At 34.7% G+C, this 19,304-nt stretch overlaps 1 protein-coding gene across 1 annotated transcript; it reads left to right on the forward strand.

Annotated features, from left to right (window-relative positions):
* The first annotated feature begins 8,825 nt into the window (after positions 1-8,825).
* LOC137947937 (binding partner of ACD11 1-like) lies at positions 8,826-18,675 on the forward strand. Its single transcript, XM_068793800.1, has 5 exons — positions 8,826-9,063; positions 16,204-16,307; positions 16,415-16,490; positions 17,725-17,808; positions 17,903-18,675. Exons 1-5 carry the CDS (start codon positions 9,058-9,060, stop codon positions 18,476-18,478), a joined length of 846 nt encoding a protein of 281 aa, XP_068649901.1. The 5' UTR covers positions 8,826-9,057; the 3' UTR covers positions 18,479-18,675.
* The last annotated feature ends 629 nt before the right edge of the window (positions 18,676-19,304 follow it).

Here is a 19,304-nt window from a genome sequence, read left to right on the forward strand (position 1 = left end):
ATAAGGACAATTTTTGAGTTCAAGTACTTCTTTAAAATGCATTGAAACTCTCACTCCATTGCATGTTTTTCATATTTGCACAAAATGTGTCTTCCATAAACCATTGCCTACTTGTATCTCTCCTTGAATAAATATTTCAACCAATTATTTTCTTGAACATTATGGACCTCAAGCATATTACCCCAAGAATTTAAGAAGTCTTCTTCCTCTTCAGACTCAAAGATATCCTCCTCAAATCAATTTTAAACCCTGGGAAGTGATTAAATGCACTGAAAAGTTATTTTTGTGGTATTTTGGAATATATGCCAAAAGAAAAAGCCTATGAGGATGTCTTTGGCATCACAATGGCAATTACTTTCGCCATTACTTCTCTTTGGTATGTGAGGATGATTTTGGCTTTTTTTAAGAGATAGCTTCAAGAAAAGTTTCAAACAGCCAACCGAATGAATATGTTGTTTCATCATATAGCACCACCAAATATTGTGGTTTTGTTATGATGATTCATGTTAGAATTGGTGCAAATGGTCTCCTACCCTTGTTTGTTCTATACTTAGTGTCAAAGCAAACAACATCACCAGAATGACCATAATCAACTATACAACTTGCATTCGCCCAAAAAATATTTGTTATTTATTCTTCTTTATCTAATTGAAATGTGTAAAAACATGTTAGATTCTCATGTTTGCTTTATGTCTAAAATATTGGATGACAACTCCAACTACACCCATTTCCATTGCTTGTTGGTGCTTTGTCCACAAATTCATATGATCAACATTTAGAAAAACCAGGATTTCCTTACCTCTAGATAGTCTACTTTGCAAATCTTAAGCTGCCTTAGGTGCAATACCTAATGAACTTGCAATATCTATTTGAGAAGTTTGTACATTGGTTATCTTCCTTTGAGACCTAAACAGATGACACTTTTTAGGTGTTGTTTGCTCATGATTATGAGTTCAAATTTTACAACTTGATGTTCTCCATTATATCGAGACTAACTTTCAAGCAAGACTCTCAATTTCTTGTGGTCGCCTATAGAGATTTTATGTCTATTTTTCTTTTATTTGTTTTCAATATCCTTTTGAACAAACAAAGGATCTCAGACAAACCACAGTAATGGATGTTTTAAGAATTGTGTCTTTATGAATGCTAGATCTTGTCATTCTCCCATAATTATTATAGAATTCATATGTTTCATCAAGGGTTTGAAACTTTATATCCATTTTTGGTTCCCATTCTTCTATTACTTGTGTTGGACTTTGTGGTTCAACTTAAATGTTCTGTTAACAAAAAGATGTACAATTGAATCAATAAAGTGTTAAATTTAAATCAAATTAATGTAGAAGAGTGAGGCATGCGAAAAAAAAAAAACTCAATAAGTAAATTGGAAGGGACTGGAAGTAGATGAGCTCTTTTCATATCAAATAACCTTTTGTTGAATCTTCACAATTTCTCACAACCTATATATGAATAGTACTTGTTAATATTTCCATTGATAAGGTAGACCTAGGTCAGGATCATCCTCCCTTAGCAAAGTAGAAAAAAGAAACACAGTAAGTAGGAAAGTTAGACAATCAACGGATTGATATATATTACTATTTTTTCAATAAAAAGACCAATTTTAATAAAAATAATTTTATCATAAAATAATAGCTTGGGAGTTCTAAATACTTACTACTTTATGAAATTAAATGGCAATAGATCTACAAATAATCTATTTGCAAGAGCTTGCAAGACCAAGAAAAAATTAGTGAAAAAAATGATTTGCATTGATTTACTGTGAAAAGTAATAATTTATCATAAAAAATATCGATTTGTAGTGAAAAGTAGTGATTCTCAAATCATGAAAAGCATTGATTTGCAATGAAAAGAATGATTCTTAAATCAATGTACTTTGGATTTCTATGAAAACAACGATGAAAAAACATTAATTTTTTAGTGAAAAGTAGTGATTTTTAATGTCCAAAAAAACAATGATTCATGAATCATGAAAGGCACTGATTTGCAGTGAAAATAAGTGATTCACAAATCACTGTGCATTGGTTTGCTATGAACAATACTGATTTATGATGAAAATGCATTGGTTTGCAATTAAAAGCAACGATTTAGGGAAAACATTGATTTTAAGTTAAAAGAGGTGATTAATTTCAAGAAAACTCATGATTCTTGGTCTCAAGAAAAATTAGTCATTCTCGAGGTTAAGAAAAAGTAGTTATTCTCAGTGTTAGAAAAAATAGTGATTCTCAAAGAAAAACATTTTTACTTTTAGAAGAATTGCTTTTCAAGGCACCACTTTTGTAATAAAAAATTGTGATTCAAAAAACAATGATTTTGTGAGGCAAAAGAGTTATTGTCCATGAAAAATTAAAAAAAAAGGGAAAAATAGTATCATGAAGACAACATGAAAACACGAAGATGACAACATGAAGACAACAATGTTTTCTTCCTTGCAAATGAAACTTTAAAAGAATAACAACAAGTTGTGTAGGTTTTGCAAAGAAAGGGAAAAGAAAAGATACAAGTTAGAGAAACAATTTTGAAAGAGCAAAGAAAAGAAGGGACAAAATAAATATTAAACTTATAGTTCTAGGTCTTGTAAAGGTGAAATTTTGACACTATTGTCTTTCCAATATTTGATAGTGCTAACGAGATGAAGGAGAGGTTGTTGTCTCAAGTCTCCGGTTTTGTTTTCTTGGGGGGAAGACTTCAATTATGTTTTTTTACATGACGTAAAAGACAAGAAAAAAGTAACAACATGCACAAATGAAGGGCTAAATAGAGGAGGACAAAATACTATTAATTGTTTTTGTTTCCTTTTGTTTATTCAAAGTAAATAAAATAAGCATTTTGATGTGTCATATTTTTATTAGTCGTTTGGACATCCAAACAATAGTATTGTTCGGATGTGACTCAAATTCTACGAGACTTGCTACACCAAAGGAAAGTTCTACTCCAGAATAATGAAACCCCATATCTATTGGTTTATTTTTTGAAGATTTTCATGTTTTATTTCTTTTGCTTATATTGAAGGTTTTACTTGCAGTGCTACTGTTGTGCACCAGCTCTGTGCCTTTGGTGGAAGGGGATTAACCACCACTCTCATGTGAACACCTTCTCAAAGCAAATATGTGATGCAATATTCTGAACAACTTATTCAAATAAATGCCTATTATAGTTTAAACAATAATTTCTTTGTCAATTCCTAAGATCTAGTTTCCTAATTTTTCCATTATCACCTATTTATGAAATTTCTTACAAGAAATAGTCACATAAATGTTAAAAGTCAAGAAATTTTGGGTAATTAATAATTGGAGAATTTTCAGTTTGGATAGTCATAGACTAAACTTAAACATAATACTAGAGCAAAACATTACTTGATTGCATTGTTTGTTCATAGTTGTTTATATTATTTATATACAACCATGAGAGAAAATATCATTGAAAATAATCCCATTTAGGCTAAAGTTAGGAAAATAACTTGTTTTCCGTTAATCTTCTTTAGAGAAAGTCAAAACACATAACTTTATTTGGACTATTTATTTTTTGTCGGAAGATGGGCCCAAACCCACATAACCAAGGAAGACCCACACATCCAAATGTGTTAGAAGATGGGCTCAAACACATAAGACCAAGGAAAACCCACACATCTAAGAAATATGAAAGATGGGCCCAAGGCCCATATAGTGATGGTAGGATGGTAAATAAAGAGTCATCTCATAAGGATGGAATTTATGTAATTAGTTTATGTTCTAGGGGTATTATTATAATATTATAGTTTTATCAATCTATAAATTGAGTTTAGAGGGAGGGTTAGGACATAAGTGTCCTTCTGTTTTCTCCCTCTTTTTTTTTCCATTAGCTAAATCCATGGAGTACTGAAAATCAACAACATTGATTTTTATGATCCTGGCTATGGTTTTTCAAGATTCATTTTTTTTTTTCATAGTAGCTGGAACTTAGTTTTTTTATTTTGTTGCTCGTTTTTCCTACTGTTCAACATTATAGAGTGTTGTTTTTTTTTTTTTTTTTTTTTTGCCTACTATTCATCATATATTTTGTACAGCTCCTCTGTAGTGGGTTCTTGTTGCTCTGGTGTTTGCTTCTCTCTATCGTCTTGCTTCTTATTCTATTTGTGAAGGTTCTAGAAAATCAAATGTACTCTCCATGGAGGGAAGAAGGCAATTACAAAACTCAGCTTTTTGTTGCATTGAGAAAGAACGAAGTAGAAAGACCTTTCTGAACTCGGGAAGGTTTTGTTTTTCTGAGAAAATTATATGCGTGCAGCCATTGTGGTTCTTCCATTTTGGAATTCGGAATGAAAAAGCTTTATTGCTGCTGTAAAAGTAGTACGAGACGTGTTCGGATCTCAAATATGTTGATTTTTTTGAAAACTACTGAGGCTCTGGCCGAATGATGAGGTATGTTCCTCTCGTTAATCTACTGACTCTCGTCTCTGGTCATATTGGCTGGTCATTGATCTTCATCCCCCGGTATACTGCTGACATGGCATCATTGAAGTTATATTGATTCTCTGGTATATTAATTTTGTTATCTTCTGGTCTTTGGCATCGCCTAAGAGATCAGCTCTATCTTCCATGGCTGATTTACTAAAGGATCCAATAAGACTTATTCAATCTATCGAAGGATCAAACCACACCTCTGTCATCCAGAATTTTTGGAAAGTTGACTCATCAGCCAGAAATCCGATAAAATATTTTTGTTCTGGATCTTATCTACATCATTTCTAGAATTTTTTCATTGGCACTTTGTTATCTCGCAAATTGACGGAAGAAACTCAACCGAGATTGAGATCTTATTTTTGGAATCAATAGCTAGCACTTCGATTGGTGTTTCCTTATTTCTAGAAATATACCTTTGGTATCTTATCGACCAGCTAGTTCAGAAATCAGAAATCATCTAGCTGGTAGAAGACTCCAACCTCTGTTTCCATTTAGATTCGGAAACTAGTCTGGAAAGTTCTATCGGGAAATAACTAGTTGGCATCATCGGATTGATCTTCTGCTTCCGAAAATATTTGATCTTCCTCTGTTCGGAAAGATAACGAATCTGTTCGAAAGCCGACGAGCGTTACTAGCGAGTTTTTTTTTTTCCGGCAACTCCTCTACCATTCCGGAGACAATGGATTCTCTTCTGTTAGCTGATTTCTCATCTTCATCACCATTGTGTTGTCGTTTTTGGACAACGAATCAATCTCCTGCTCCATTATAGATTCTGAAAACTAGGCAAGCTTTATTTTTATGCTTCGATTATTGTTTTTAATCCGAGTTCACTATTGTCATGGATCGTCTTAGTTGTTGATCCATCGCAGGCATGAGAAATTTTCTACTGGAAGTTTGTTAAGCCCCTAACCAATACTACCCAAAAGATCGGCCTGTTAAGAGCGGAAGACATAGGTACTTAACCCATGACCATAACATCACACCCCACCTTCGCAAGACGACCACGGCGACGCAACGACACTAGCCCAACCGTGATAATACCTAGACGCGACTACCAGTATTTTAATCTAGCCTTTGCGCCTGCACAACGACACTGGCCGGACCCAGGGCTTATCACAAGGACCTACTAGTATTTTAATCTGGCCTTTGCACTTCCCGGGACTCGAACACTCGACGTGGGAGCCCACTCTGATACCAAATGTTAAGCCCCTAACCAATACTACCCAAAAGACCGACTTGTTAGGAGCGGAAGACATAGATACTTAACTCAGGACCATAACAAAGTTACTGTTTCTGTTGCTTGGTATCTTGAACTTAGTATCTCGTCGCTTTCGGGAGAACGATGAACCAGTGCCTTACTTTATTAATCAAGCGACTTACTTTATTAACGGGTATGTTTTAATCTACCATGGTGCATATATTATCCTTGTTGAGTCAACACAGCGAACCGGGCTGCCCGTCTAGCTGCTAATGAGCCGCACCAGTCTGCCGAGTTACCTCAAGCCAACTCGGTTCAGGTCAATCTAACTTGGCTCGAATCGGTCCTTTTCTTTTGCTGAATTATTATCTTGGATTATTACTCAATTTCAGTATATTATTTGGTGCACAACCTTCTGATGGACTCACATCAGATTATTTTATGGGTCCTTGGATTTTCATGTACGTGTTCTTGGGCTTAGGCCCATGTTATTTGCTACTATTGTGTCTCTTTAGTTGAGACATTATTATTAAATAAGAACTTCTCAGTTGCTGATTGTTGTCTGTATTGGTTATTTTGATGAAGTAGAAAGCATATGGTGGCCCCAAAATATTATCTTCCAGGTGATCACCCGTTACCCCCTTAATTGGCATTTATTATTCTTACCATTTGAGAGTTGGTGTCCTGTGGAGGAACACGATGATGGAAGAGTTTTATTATACTTTCGAGCAATGCCTATAAACCCACTACATACAAAAGATAGAAGTGTGCCCAACATCCAACATGAGTTATTTGACTGGAGTATAGATCGATGTCTTATGGCTAGGAATGATTTTACTCTCACTTATATTATGCCAGTTGGGCCTTTTGGAAGACACTACCAGCTTGAAGGGCAGTGTTGGAAGATATGGAGGATTGTCATTTTATACATGAATACCTTATTCACCATTTGCAGCAAGTTGGACATTCATGATATTCTCTCACCCCCAACTTGAGGAGGAGTGTTGGGAGATATAGATTACTGTCATTTTATACGAGAATATCCTATACACCACTTGCAACAAGTTGGTTGTTCATGATGTTCTTTCACCCCCAACTTGAGAGAGAATGTTAGAAGATGGGCCCAAGCCCACACGACCAAGGAAGGCCGACACATACAAGTGTGTTAGAAAATGGGTTCAAGCTCATAAGACTAAGAAAGACCCACACATCCAAGAGATGTGGAAATGGGCCCAAGGCCCCACATACCAAGGAGAAGGCCCATAGGGCCATACAGTGATAATATGATGGTAAATAAAAAGTCATCTCATAGATATGGTATTTATGTAATTAGTTTATATTCTAGGGGTATTATTATAATATTATATTTTTATCAATCTATAAATTGAGCTTAGGAGGAGGGTTAGGACATAAGTCCATAACCTCTTTTTCCTCCTGTTTTCTCCCAATGGGTGTTTTTATTTTTTTCTATATGAGCTAAATCCATGGAGTCCTGAAAATCAATATTTTTTATGGTAAATATTTATATTATATTGAAACCTTGATATTTGATATGTATCATTTGAGATAATGCATGTATTAAACAATACCAACCATTTTTTTAATCTAAAAATACTATTGAAAAAATTAGCAATACAATATGTATCATATTCATGTACCATTTCAACCTATTCAAGATTTGAGATAGACATCAAAGGTTGGACATAATATATCCCTGAAATACTCACCTTGATTATTTGGAAGTTAGCCACATGTTTTATTTTCAAACATGACAAATTTTAAATACAACCTTCAAATCCTTTAAATTTAAGGATAAAATAGTCACTAAATTTTAAAGAAATGAAGAAAAAATAAATAATATATATTAAAATTTAAAAATTAAATATTAAATTGGGTCACTCAAAAGAAGGAATATGGGCCGCTCTTCATTGTTTTTACACAATGAGATAGTGCCCGTGTGGGAAGAAGGGAAAATGTGGAACTCTTTTGTTCTATAAAGATTTAAAAGAGGATGGGCTTCATAAATAATATTTTAAAATTTAGTATTTTGTTAAAAAAAAACCACTATTGTGTTATCTGTATATAAATTAAAATTGTGTTTTTAAGTTTGTATTTAAAATATTATATTTAAATAAAAACCACCTAATAATTCCTCTTTGAACGTTATGACATCAAGCCCATTTTCCAAGAGAGGAGAGGTTTTCGTAACAATTATTACTAACTCCTTTATCTTAGTAAAATTACTATTACCGGCCGCCATTAAAAGTACTCCCAATTAAAAGTAGTTAACAACAGTTAGGGGTCGCTTCGAACCAAGCCGGCTCGTGAGTTGCTCGAATTCGGCTCGGTTCGCTATATGACGATGAAGTAATTTTAATATTTTTAACGATATTAAGTAACTAGTAGTAGAAAAATATTTTTTAATCTGATAATAACATTTTATTTTTTTGTTTTTGTCATAAGTGGAGATTTTGCTCATGCAGGGACGTATATTATTTTCTAGCATGAAGAGAAACAACTATAATTTGTAAATTTATAATGGATTTATAGATTTTATTTGGGTGATTGTGAATTGATAGTCATATTTCATTTAATTTTGTTGTGTTTGATTATTGTATGGAGTTTATTCATAATATTATGCAGTGTATAGAGTGTTTAAACTATTTATGGAATGTATGGAGTGTATAAACAATTTCATGGAGTGTTTATGGAATGTATAAACAATTTTATAGAGTGTTTATGCAGGTATTATGTATATAGATTATGCCTAATTTTAAGTAGAGGTCATGCCGAATTTTATACAGGTATTATATACATAGATTATGCCCAATTTTAAGTAGAGGTCATGCCCAATCTTATACATGTATTATATATAGGTTATGCCCAATTTTATGTAGAAGTCATGCCCAATTTTATGTAAAATATATGCATAATTTTATATATAATTTATTTTATATATATTTTTTGAAAATTTTTAAATATATGTTGAAGCTCGAGCTCAGCTTGAACTAAGTTAAATTTTGTGGGTTCAAGCTCGATAACAATATTTAAGCTCGGCTCGAATATAGGCATGTGGATCAGCTCGGCTCGGCTCAACTCAGCTCGGGTATGTGCCACCCCCTGCCACCGTATTACGTCTGATTATCGAATACCGGCAGAGGAATCAGATATCGGACAATTAAAAAAGGTACTTCAGACGCCTCCACCGCCACATCTTCGCGCTGACTAGAAAACCCCTCCCCTAACAATTTTTTTTTTTCCATTTCGTGGAAGGAGCGTCGTCCCATCTTGAGGCAAACTTCTCCATTATTAGGGTTTTTCCATCTATTTGCCTGCGTCGAGCTTTTCGTTTACTGTGACTCTTCTCGATTTGATCTTCGATCGGTTGTTCGACCTCTCTAGATGTCGGTTAGTAACTGTTTTCTTCTTTCAGATCTCTGCATCTCTCAGTGTGATATGATTTGATTTCTGTTCTGTTTTTTCGAATGAAAAAGTCTTGGATATACATGTTTGCTCTTTTTAAATTAGTTTGATGTTTATGGTTGTGTGCCTTTTTTTGTGGGAATTTTACCTGATGTCCAGTTGGATTATGAGAGACTGGCGTTGAATTGAGGTCTAGTAATTGGTGAAGTGTTCATTTTGTGAAATTTGGATGTGCTTAGAAAAATTGGTACCACAAATGTTATTGACGGTTTCTAGTACAAATGGAAATCTAGTAATAATTTAGGAGCATGAATAGAGGATCCGCTTTTTATTCCACGTTTTTTTTACCATACCATTTGATAGCAACGTGGTGAAACTAACCTCGTGTGTTTCAACTTTTGAAAATCAGTAAACAAGTTAGTGTTCATCCGCAGAAAATCTTTCTTTTTCCAATTTGCTGGTTCTATCTAGCCTGTGTATGCTAAAAGGCGTTTGAAATGTTTTTAGGCAGATTTAGTTTGCATATTGATCCTTAAGAAGGTAGTATAGCCGGAAATTTATCTAGCTGTACACTAGTGATAGAAACTCCTCTCTGTGGCTTAGAGTAGCTTATGACGACTGTGTTTTATTAAACTAGACAGCTTCCTTTAGTGAGATGTATTTCACTTTCACTAGGTAAAAGTGCAAAAAAACCCATTAGTGCACTATGTAAGTTATTTGTAATTCACTTTCACTCATTTTAGTCATAACCCAATTGAAAGTGAATTCACTCCATTTGATGAGTGAATTAACTTTCACTTGTTCAATTACATTGTCACTTGAATGGAGGATGTAGAAATTTTTGTGAGACGCCCCTCTGCAACCCTGCAACTCCCTCCTCTGCAACCTCTCCCCAGCGATTTCTCTCGCTGCTCCTCTCTTTCTCTCGCCATCCCCAGCGCTTCTTGACACAAACGACCTTCTGCGAGCAGTACTGTTTCCTACTCCTGCTCGATTCGGCAGATATTAAGGTAAACCTTTCTTCCTGGAAATCGAAGATATGAGGCTGAAATCGTTCTTCTTGGTTCGGAATTAGTTTCCTTTGCCTCTCATTTTATTTTTCGTTTCCATTTTCGTAGAAATCAGTGCTTGCTATTCGAAATGCCATGCTTTTTGGTTCAGGAATTTGTTTCCCTTTTTCTGGTTCCTGTAAATCTTCGCTTTTGTTCGCTATTTCTGTACCTTGCTTCTGGATGTGTTGCTTTTCTATTGAGTTGAATATTCTTTTCCTAAGCATAGGTGATCTGGTAACTCACCCATGCGACCTCTTTTCCGAATCCGTCTATTAATGTCATGCCCATCAACTGTTCGACGAAAGTTCCCAGAGACACTGCGGTTCCAATTTGCTTTCCCTTTTGCCAAAAAGCCAATTCAAAAGGTTGAAAGAGAGCAGCCCCAGTAAGGGCAGTACATTCGTGCTTTCTTTTTTCATCTTTTCTAATCTCTGGCTTCTTATATCCTTCCCATTCCAGAGATCAGTAATTACAAACTGCTACGATTTAGGTGTGGAGTGTAGAGTCTCAACTACAAATGCTGAAATGCATTTCAATACTTCCAAGTTCCAACGGATTGAATCCTTGGACAATATTATTTGAGATTTCATCTTCCTTCTGTGTGCACCAAGAGCAACCTGGACTGACTGGATCCTACAGATTTTAACCTGCGGTGACTAACAGCCAGACTCTTACCAAACATATAAAGCACATCTGGGAAGCATGATTCTACTTCATCTGATTGCTACTATTATCAAAATTTATTCTATATATATTGTATGCCTAATTCACCTGAAGAAACTGACTTCACTCCATGATTACTACTACTTCCAGAATTTATTCTAAAAATATTGTATGCTGAATATCTGAATTAGTTAACTCCACAGTCGACAAGTTTAATTATCTTCAATAAATGACAGAAGGATTTGGTAGGTAATGGATAAAATAGCTCATTAGTGAAGCAATCCACACAGCTGAATGCAATAGATATTCAGCTCATTAGTGTTGAACGGGTTAATGCATTTGAACTGAAGTTAGAAGTTGGAACGTGGAATCGGTGATGCTTCGAAGAAAAAGAATTAAAAAGGATGGGTATGGAGCTGGACTTTTACAATAGAAAATAGCTTTGTCAAGATAAGGTTGGTGCAATGCAATGTAAGGCAGAAAGTCAATCCACTGAAGCTGCTCCAGAAAATTGCATTTGTAGCTATGATGGAAATTTGAACTTCTGGGCTTTCAGCTCTGCCTCTAGATCAATTATAATCTCTCATTCTTTTCTTTTTTTTCTTCAGTGGCATCTATTGCAGTTTCAGGCAATTTGGTAATTTGGTATCTATTGCAGTTTCTGGCAATTTGGTAATTTGGTATCTATTGCAGTTTCTGGCAATTTGGTACTTGACATCTATTGTAGTTTCTGGCAATTTGGGACTTGGCAGCATGTTACCTAGGGATTCTGAGTCTGAATAATTTGGGGCTTTAAAAGTTCGTTTCAAGATATTAAAAGATGCTCCTCCTTTTGATTTTGATGTCCTGGTAAAAATTGTGATTGTTTGCTATATATTGCATAATTATATACGCCTGGAGGATTACATGGATTTATTTGAAGATGAAGAATATGATTCAAGTGATAATTCTTGTGGAGAACATTGTGAAGATAACAACGCAAATGAAGATGAAGATAGTGATTGTGGTGATGATTTTGAGTATGACATGGATATGCAAAGAAGTACTCAGAGGGAGTCTGCAATACAATCTACAAGAGCATCTTTTTTTCGAGATGTATTAGCAATTCAGATGTGGTAAAATTATTGATTATTATGTTTTAATGAAATTAAATATTTTTTGGTTGTATTTTGTATATACAATTGTAGGTTTTTTATATTAAATATTAGATTGAGTTATATTTGTGTTATTTTTTATTTTTATTATTACATTGTTTACGTAGTACGTTGGATAATGAATACTTTTAAGAGTGAGAATTTAAACACTTTTAAAGTAATAATTTCATTAACTATTTTGATATTATAAAAGTAAGTATTTGTGTAATTATTTTACTTTTTATATCATTAATTAATAAAATATTATGTTATTATTTTTTTGCAAGTTAAAATCTATCTTAGTTTATTAATAAAAAATTAAGTACAATTATCATAAGAGTTGATAGACTAACTTTATATAATAAAATATCCTTTTTATATAACTATTTCATATTTAGATATTAAAAAATTATAATTTGATTAAAATTTTAATATTATAAAAGTAAGCATTTGTTTAATTATTATATTTAATATATATTATTAATTAACTAATATTAATTTAAATTTTAAAAGTCAGATCTATCAAAATATTTTACTAATAAATAATATCTCTGCACTTTATACTGCACTTTCCATTGTGCACACTAACACAAACAAGTACTTTACATTGTACTTTACATAGTGCACATTAACACAAACAAGTACTTTATATTGCACTTTCCATTGCGCACACTAACACAAACAAGTCATTCACTTTTACTTTCCACAACACTTACAAAGTGCACTAAGCGCCCCCCCCCCCCCCCACTTAAATGATGATTGAAAATTTTTAAGCATCAGAGTAGCATGATTTTCTTTACCTATGCAGCATCACACCTATACATAAGACAAACCGGTTCTTTAACTTTTATCTATGCATCACAATATTTTTCACTGTAATATATATTGGTATGCCTTATATGGAGCACAATTGTAACAAATTCATGTATAGAGAGGAGAACCTATTCCTTATAAAAGGAATGGTTTGGACTGGGACATGATGCTTCTTAGGTGGCAAACAACCATATTATTGTATTTGTTCCTACAGGCAACAATTACTTCAGCAAACACATCGATTTCATATGATATGCATAAATGATCTTGGAAAGATGCACTGTCATTAGATTGAGATTATTTGGATGTGAAATTCCCTTTTATTTTATTTTTAAAAGAAGAAGAAGGTTGGAAATGTTTAAGGTAAACCATTTAGTGTACCAATGAGAAGTATAGGGAAATCCAACATAACAAGGTGGAAGTTGTGAAGAAGACTTGAGAAAGGCAAACTAAATTGTGGACTTAGCATATGATGTGTTAGAAAGATGAAAAAGATTCTTGCGGATGAATCCAACATGATTTGGACAAGCTATTATTCTTCGTATGATAATGATGACAATGATGCATATGATGATGTTGATGAGGAGGATGAGGTGGAAGGAAATGATATGGAGCTCTGTGTGGATGTTGACACTTGTTTTTGTGCAAAATTGTCAAATGTATTGTACTCTTTATGGATCATTGGCGCTTCTAATAGAGCATCAACCAATACTATAAAAACAAAACAAGACATGAATCAGGTAGCTTGGTTGATGTGTAATTGTCAATCACTTGTTGCACTAGTACCTCATCATAATCAATAATATATTAGTTTTAGTGGATGTATATTTGGTGTAATATGTAGCACAAGACCAAGCATGGCATATAGTTTAGTAAGGTTTAGAGGTATGGGTTCGAGTATTGACTCGAACGGTTTTAAGTTTGGCTTTCAAATTTAAATGTGAGGCGCCTTGGATCAAGTTAATAGGTAGAAATAGTCTAGTGACCAAGTCAAACCTTTATAAGACTCCACATTCATTCTTTCTCTGTGAGATTGCTTTTCATGACAGTCATGTAAGACTCTTTCATATGTTCTCTTTAACACTCCCCCTCAAGTTGGAGTTTGTAACTTCAGCTTGCAAAACAAAACTCTTAGAAAAATAGCAAATTTCTCTAGGTTTTCAATATTCAATTCCTCCTCTTACTTGGATATTTTTTATCACAAATTGTGTAATCCTTCATGGAAGGTTTTGTGTCCTACTTCATTCTTCATAGTTATCCTTCTATTCTCCCCCTTAAATTGGGAGGTAACGACAATGGTCCCAACTTGAACAAAAAATATTTGTTACAATCACCTCCTCTATCATCTCTACGTGTTCCAAGAATGAGTACTAAAGAGGACATGGACTCTTAAAAAAGGGTAACTAGTAGAAATATGGGTGATAAATAGGAGTTGAAATCGACACAATGGGCTTTTAACACAAAATAATGATAATAATCACTAAGCAGGGTAGTGCCTATCAATCAAAGGACGTAGCAATAGTTGTAGTAGTAGCAGAAAAGTCACAATGGATTAAAAATTGCCCATATATAACAAAAACAAAAAAAGAACTGATTGAAGAAACCTAACAAGGGATTGGTCTTAAAAGGTAAGAGAGGGTCCAAAGTAAAAAGAGATGGTAGGAGAAAGTTATAGAGTCGAAAAAAATTTAAGGGAGGAATTATTAAGAATGACGATCAGATAGAATGAAGTAGAATAGGTTTAAAGCATATGATGGATCAGGCAAACTACAGTGACTCATTAAACAAAGGGCAGGAGAGTGATCAACAAAAATCGTAAGTCCAGAGAGGTACATGCAGGCAACAAAATAGACTGGAACTAAATGGAGAAGACACAACTCTAGCTTCGGTATCAAGAACTCATTAAGACAAAGTTTTTATTAAACCACTAGCTCCCGTAAAGCTTAGATTATAAACACGAAAGCAAGAAAAACAAAAAAGACAGCAAACTACCAGAAGAGAGACACAAAATGGACTTTGAAGAGCAAATATGCAAGTCTTACATGGCTCTCATGCAAAGGAGTCTCACAAAGAAAGAATGAATGTGGCGGAGTCTTATACGAGTCTCATAGAAAGAAGCTTCAAATGAGGAATTTCGCCTGGTTTAATTATTAGTTTGCAGTATTCTGTCTATTTTCTATTTATCTATTTCTTGTGTTTATTCTTAGTTTGTCAATCCATATCTCTGTTTATGGTTTTGGTTTTTTTCTTGAAGTTCTTTAGCCCTCTGATGTTGTCATCACTAGTTGCATAATAGAACTTGTTGGTTTTTTCTTTTCCTTTCAATGCAAAACCACCTTCAAAGTTCTTCTCTAAGAGCATGCTGGATCTCAAAAGAACTGCAGCAAAATGAAGCTGATATCTCCTGTTCTTCACACTCCCATCCCCCTGGCATCCTTTAAAATGTGTGTTGTGCCTTGATGTTTTGGACCTATGACATTATTCTTTGGTTTGCTGAATGCAGTATTCCTATTGATTGTGTGCTCTATTCTGAATGTTGCTCTTGTGCTGATTATGCAATACTTTACTCAACGTGGATTAGTTTCTTTTCGGCAATATCGTGAATCTTTTGCTGCATGATAGTTGTGTTTTTAATTGTAATTACAAATCCTAGAATCCTATCTAAATCTTTATTAACATGGTTTGATTTTTGTTTTTTTCTGGTGTCTTTGCATGTACCTTCCAAATATATGTTTCCCAATTAATTATGTATCTCTAAAGTTGAGAATATTTTGTCTCTAAAGTGAGCAACATGCAGCAACTGCCCTCATTATAGTTATAATCTGAACATTGTCATATGATGATTTGCTCTTCAAAATGTGGTCAGTATGCAGTGATGCTGGCCTTCCCGTTTGGATAGCCTTCCCTTTTTTGAATGGCAGTAGACTCATATTCGTTGTAGGATTCATCACAAAACTTAAGTTTGTTGTTTTCAAACTCTTGAACTTCAATAATATTAGCTGTATGACAAGATAGATTTTTTAGCATGTGGACTTGGGTCTTTGAGCAGTATCAGTTCTGATAAAATGTGACTTCCTGGCTTGTAGGAGGTGTATCTTATTACATTTTTAATTAGTATGTTCGTGGCCTACTGGTATTTAGTGCAGCATCTTGTTTGCTACTCATTTATCTGCATTTGTGTGATCATGAGTTCTTCTTGACTGGATTTGTATTAAATTGTTGTTTCCCGAAGTAGAATATAGACATAAACATGTTCCATACCCGTTGACTAGATCAAAGATTTTCAGTCAATAGCATCTGACTTACATTTTCGAGTGATTTATCGGGTTCTATTTAATTTTTTGTTTCATGTAACTTTTCTTTATCGTCTCAAAGAGGAAGAAGAGTTCTTTATTTTCTCAATTTAGTAGGTATTCTTCTTGACTCTTGCTGCTTTTTTCTTTTTTTTTTTTTTGTCTTTATAGGTTAGAACAGTTAAAGTCAGCAATGTCTCCTTAGGAGCATCAGAGATGGACGTCAAGGAGTTTTTTTCCTTTTCAGGTGATATTGAACATGTTGAGATGAAAAGGTTAGTCCAATTGGATACAAGCAGAATATCTCATCTGTAACTACTATTTATTTATTTATTTTAAATTTCATTTTTTACCAAGAGAAGTTCTATCATGTCTGTGGCAGTGACAATGAACGATCTCAGATTGCATATGTTACTTTCAAGGATCCACAGGGAGCAGACACTGCATTGCTTCTATCGGTCAGCCCTCTTCTCTATGTTGCCCCCCCTTTTTTTTTTTTTTGAAAAGTTGTCCCCTTAATTTCTTATTTGATTATAATTGCACAATTTTGTACCAGTCATGTTTTTGTTTGAAAAGTATAGCAAAGGCTCTTGAAACCCGTTATTGGCTTTATTATATTTTGAACATTTTATTAGCATAGTTATTCTCTAGGTAATCTTGACTATTTAGTTTATTATACATGCGAAAGACTTGAAGTAAAATGCATTCGAATTCTGCCTTTAGACATGCCAATTGCATGCATATGTGTTTGCCACCATTCTACTCTACTTTTTTAGGCTGCGGCAATTGTGAGATCCACAAATTTCTTAGTGATGATCTGCGTGCACCTGGGAAAAACAAAATTAGAAGAAGCCCTGGAGTAAAAGTTCTGTGTTTTTATATCATTGCTTTAGTATATCTTTTACAAGTTGACCACACTTTTCATCATCTTTGAAATACTTTCTGCAATTATGGGCTTCCTCGTTTATTTTGTACATACATTGATACTGTTAAAACACCAGTTCAGGGGTATTTTAGTCATTCATTATGTTACATTTTTCTCTTATATTATGTTTGTTAGATAGACAATGTGTCTTAGTATGTATATGGTTCAATTTTCATTCAATTTAGACATGTATTTTTGGAGATATGTAATTTTGTGTGTTGAGGGGCATTTTTGTCCTTTAGTCAAATATCACTTAAAACCTGATTGAAAGAAAGGAGACGTGCTCTTTCCAGCACACATTCCAAGGCATGTATTTTATGTCTGTCAGATAGACAATGTCTTAGTATGTCTATGGTTCAATTTTCATTTAATTTAGACATGTATTTTAGGAGGTATGTAATTTTGTGTGGCAAGGGGTATTTTTGTCCTTTTTTAAAAATATCACTTAAAACCCTGATTCAAACAATGGATGTAGACGTGCTCTTTCCAGCACGCACTCCAAGGCAGCTGTTCTTCAAAAGCTCTTCTTCCTCCTTTTTCTTTCTATTTTCTTCTCCAAGTCTTACATTTTTCAGATACAGTTAATGTTATGGTTGCTGATGTTTGTCTTTACTTTTGTCAACCTCTCTTTTTTTGTGTGTCCAGGGGCATGTCTGTGTATATTGTGTTCGTTTTCCATGTTCTTTTTTATCTGCCCTTATTTTGGTCATTCCCCTTTTTGGCCTTTTTATTTATATCAGACCTTAGTCACGCTATTTTGGATGCAGGGAGCAACAATAGTTGATTCATCTGTAATCGTAACGCCAGCTCCAGATTACCAGCCACCAGTCACAGCTCCAGCTCCAGCTGCTGTAAATGTCCACTACATAATCTTTGTTTCTTAAGCTTTTCTTTTGCTGAGTTCCAAAGCCTCACCCCATTATCGTACTTACTCAATTTTCTCAGCTGAGGGGACAAAATCAACCTGGTGGTACCGAATCAGCTGTCCAAAAGGCGGAAGATGTCGTCACCAGCATGCTTGCAAAAGGCTTCATCTTGGGGAAAGATGCCGTGAACAAAGCAAAAGCTTTAGATGAGAAGCATCAACTTACATCCACTGCCACTGCTAAGGTTTCCTCACTGGATAAGAAAATTGGTCTCACTGAGAAGATAAGCATTGGAACTTCGGTTGTGAATGACAAAGTCAAGGAAATGGATCAGAAGTTCCAAGTCTCTGAGAAGACTAAATCTGCCTTTACAGCTGCAGAACAGAAAGTGAGTAGTGCAGGGACTGCGATCATGAAAAACCGTTATGTCTTCCAGGGGGCATCATGGGTGACCGGTGCCTTCAATAGGGTTGCCAAGGCTGCAGGTGACGTAGGGTCCAAGACACAAGAGAAGGTGGTCATAGCTGAGGAACAGCAGAAGAAAGGCATGGTGGCTGAGTATGCTCAGGTTCATCTTTCTGACTCTCCGAAAGCTACCGATGAATCAGGTGAGCATTCTCCCAAATCTCAACCTACCCAGGGCTTGTTTCCTTGACTCTATTATCATGTCTGTAAATAACTATAGGTAGGTAGGTTTGTGGATTTACACATTCTTTAGCAAAAAAATGTAGAACAGGCCTCCTGCACATGTTGGTGTTTAAAAATTTTAGGCCCTCATTTGAGAAGGGTAAGATTCAAGTTTCATTTCGTGCTATAGAATGTAAGTTATTCTATTTTGTGATGTAGGCCATGATTTTCGTGTCATACATGTGATACCTCTGAAATTTCTTTGGAGGCTTCGTCTCCGGTTTCTGGCTTCCACGGTTGCCGAGGGTTGTGAAGTATATAGAATAGGGAAAAGGCAGAAAGATAAAAGAGGTTGAAATTTTAAGTAAAGTTTATTACGGCGTTATGGCATGTAATGTTAGTTATGCTGCTACATGTTATCAGAGGTAGTGTTAGAGGAACCATTATAAACCCACGGCTAAACCTTTGTGCATTATAGTAGAGAAAGCCACAAAAGTGAAAAGCTTTGCATGATTAAAAGTGGGCGACCCCTTTGCTGATGGCTTTTCTGCCCCCAACTACTTCATTTCTTACCAACAAGAGGGAAACATAGGTTAAACTAGTAAATCTAACAGAAGAACCGTTCCAGGACTCCAGCCGCCATGATGTGGCGGCAAATAATAATCCACCACAACAAAAGATTCTTTATTATCCTGCCGACACTACATTCACATAAAAGAATCACAAAGTGAGGAGGAGGACCATAAAAAATGTCACAATCGTTCCACGGGCATGACAACAACGCCTGTTTTTTTCTACTAGGACAATAGCAGCCTGTTAGAATATTGACATTGGATGAGCTAAAACATCGCCAC

The sequence above is a fragment of the Aristolochia californica genome, unplaced genomic scaffold (assembly GCF_029961685.1).
Source record: "Aristolochia californica isolate CCGP_79_NKW_82.1479 unplaced genomic scaffold, dmAriCali1.0.hap1 SCAF_13, whole genome shotgun sequence".
Classification (NCBI taxonomy): Eukaryota; Viridiplantae; Streptophyta; class Magnoliopsida; order Piperales; family Aristolochiaceae; genus Aristolochia; species Aristolochia californica.

Excerpts from the sequence above, each read along its gene's own strand:
- LOC137947937 (XM_068793800.1), top strand. Across the intron at positions 16,308-16,414 it reads GAACATGTTGAGATGAAAAG|TGACAATGAACGATCTCAGA; the intron begins GTTAGTCCAATT and ends TGTCTGTGGCAG. Across the intron at positions 16,491-17,724 it reads ACACTGCATTGCTTCTATCG|GGAGCAACAATAGTTGATTC; the intron begins GTCAGCCCTCTT and ends TTTTGGATGCAG.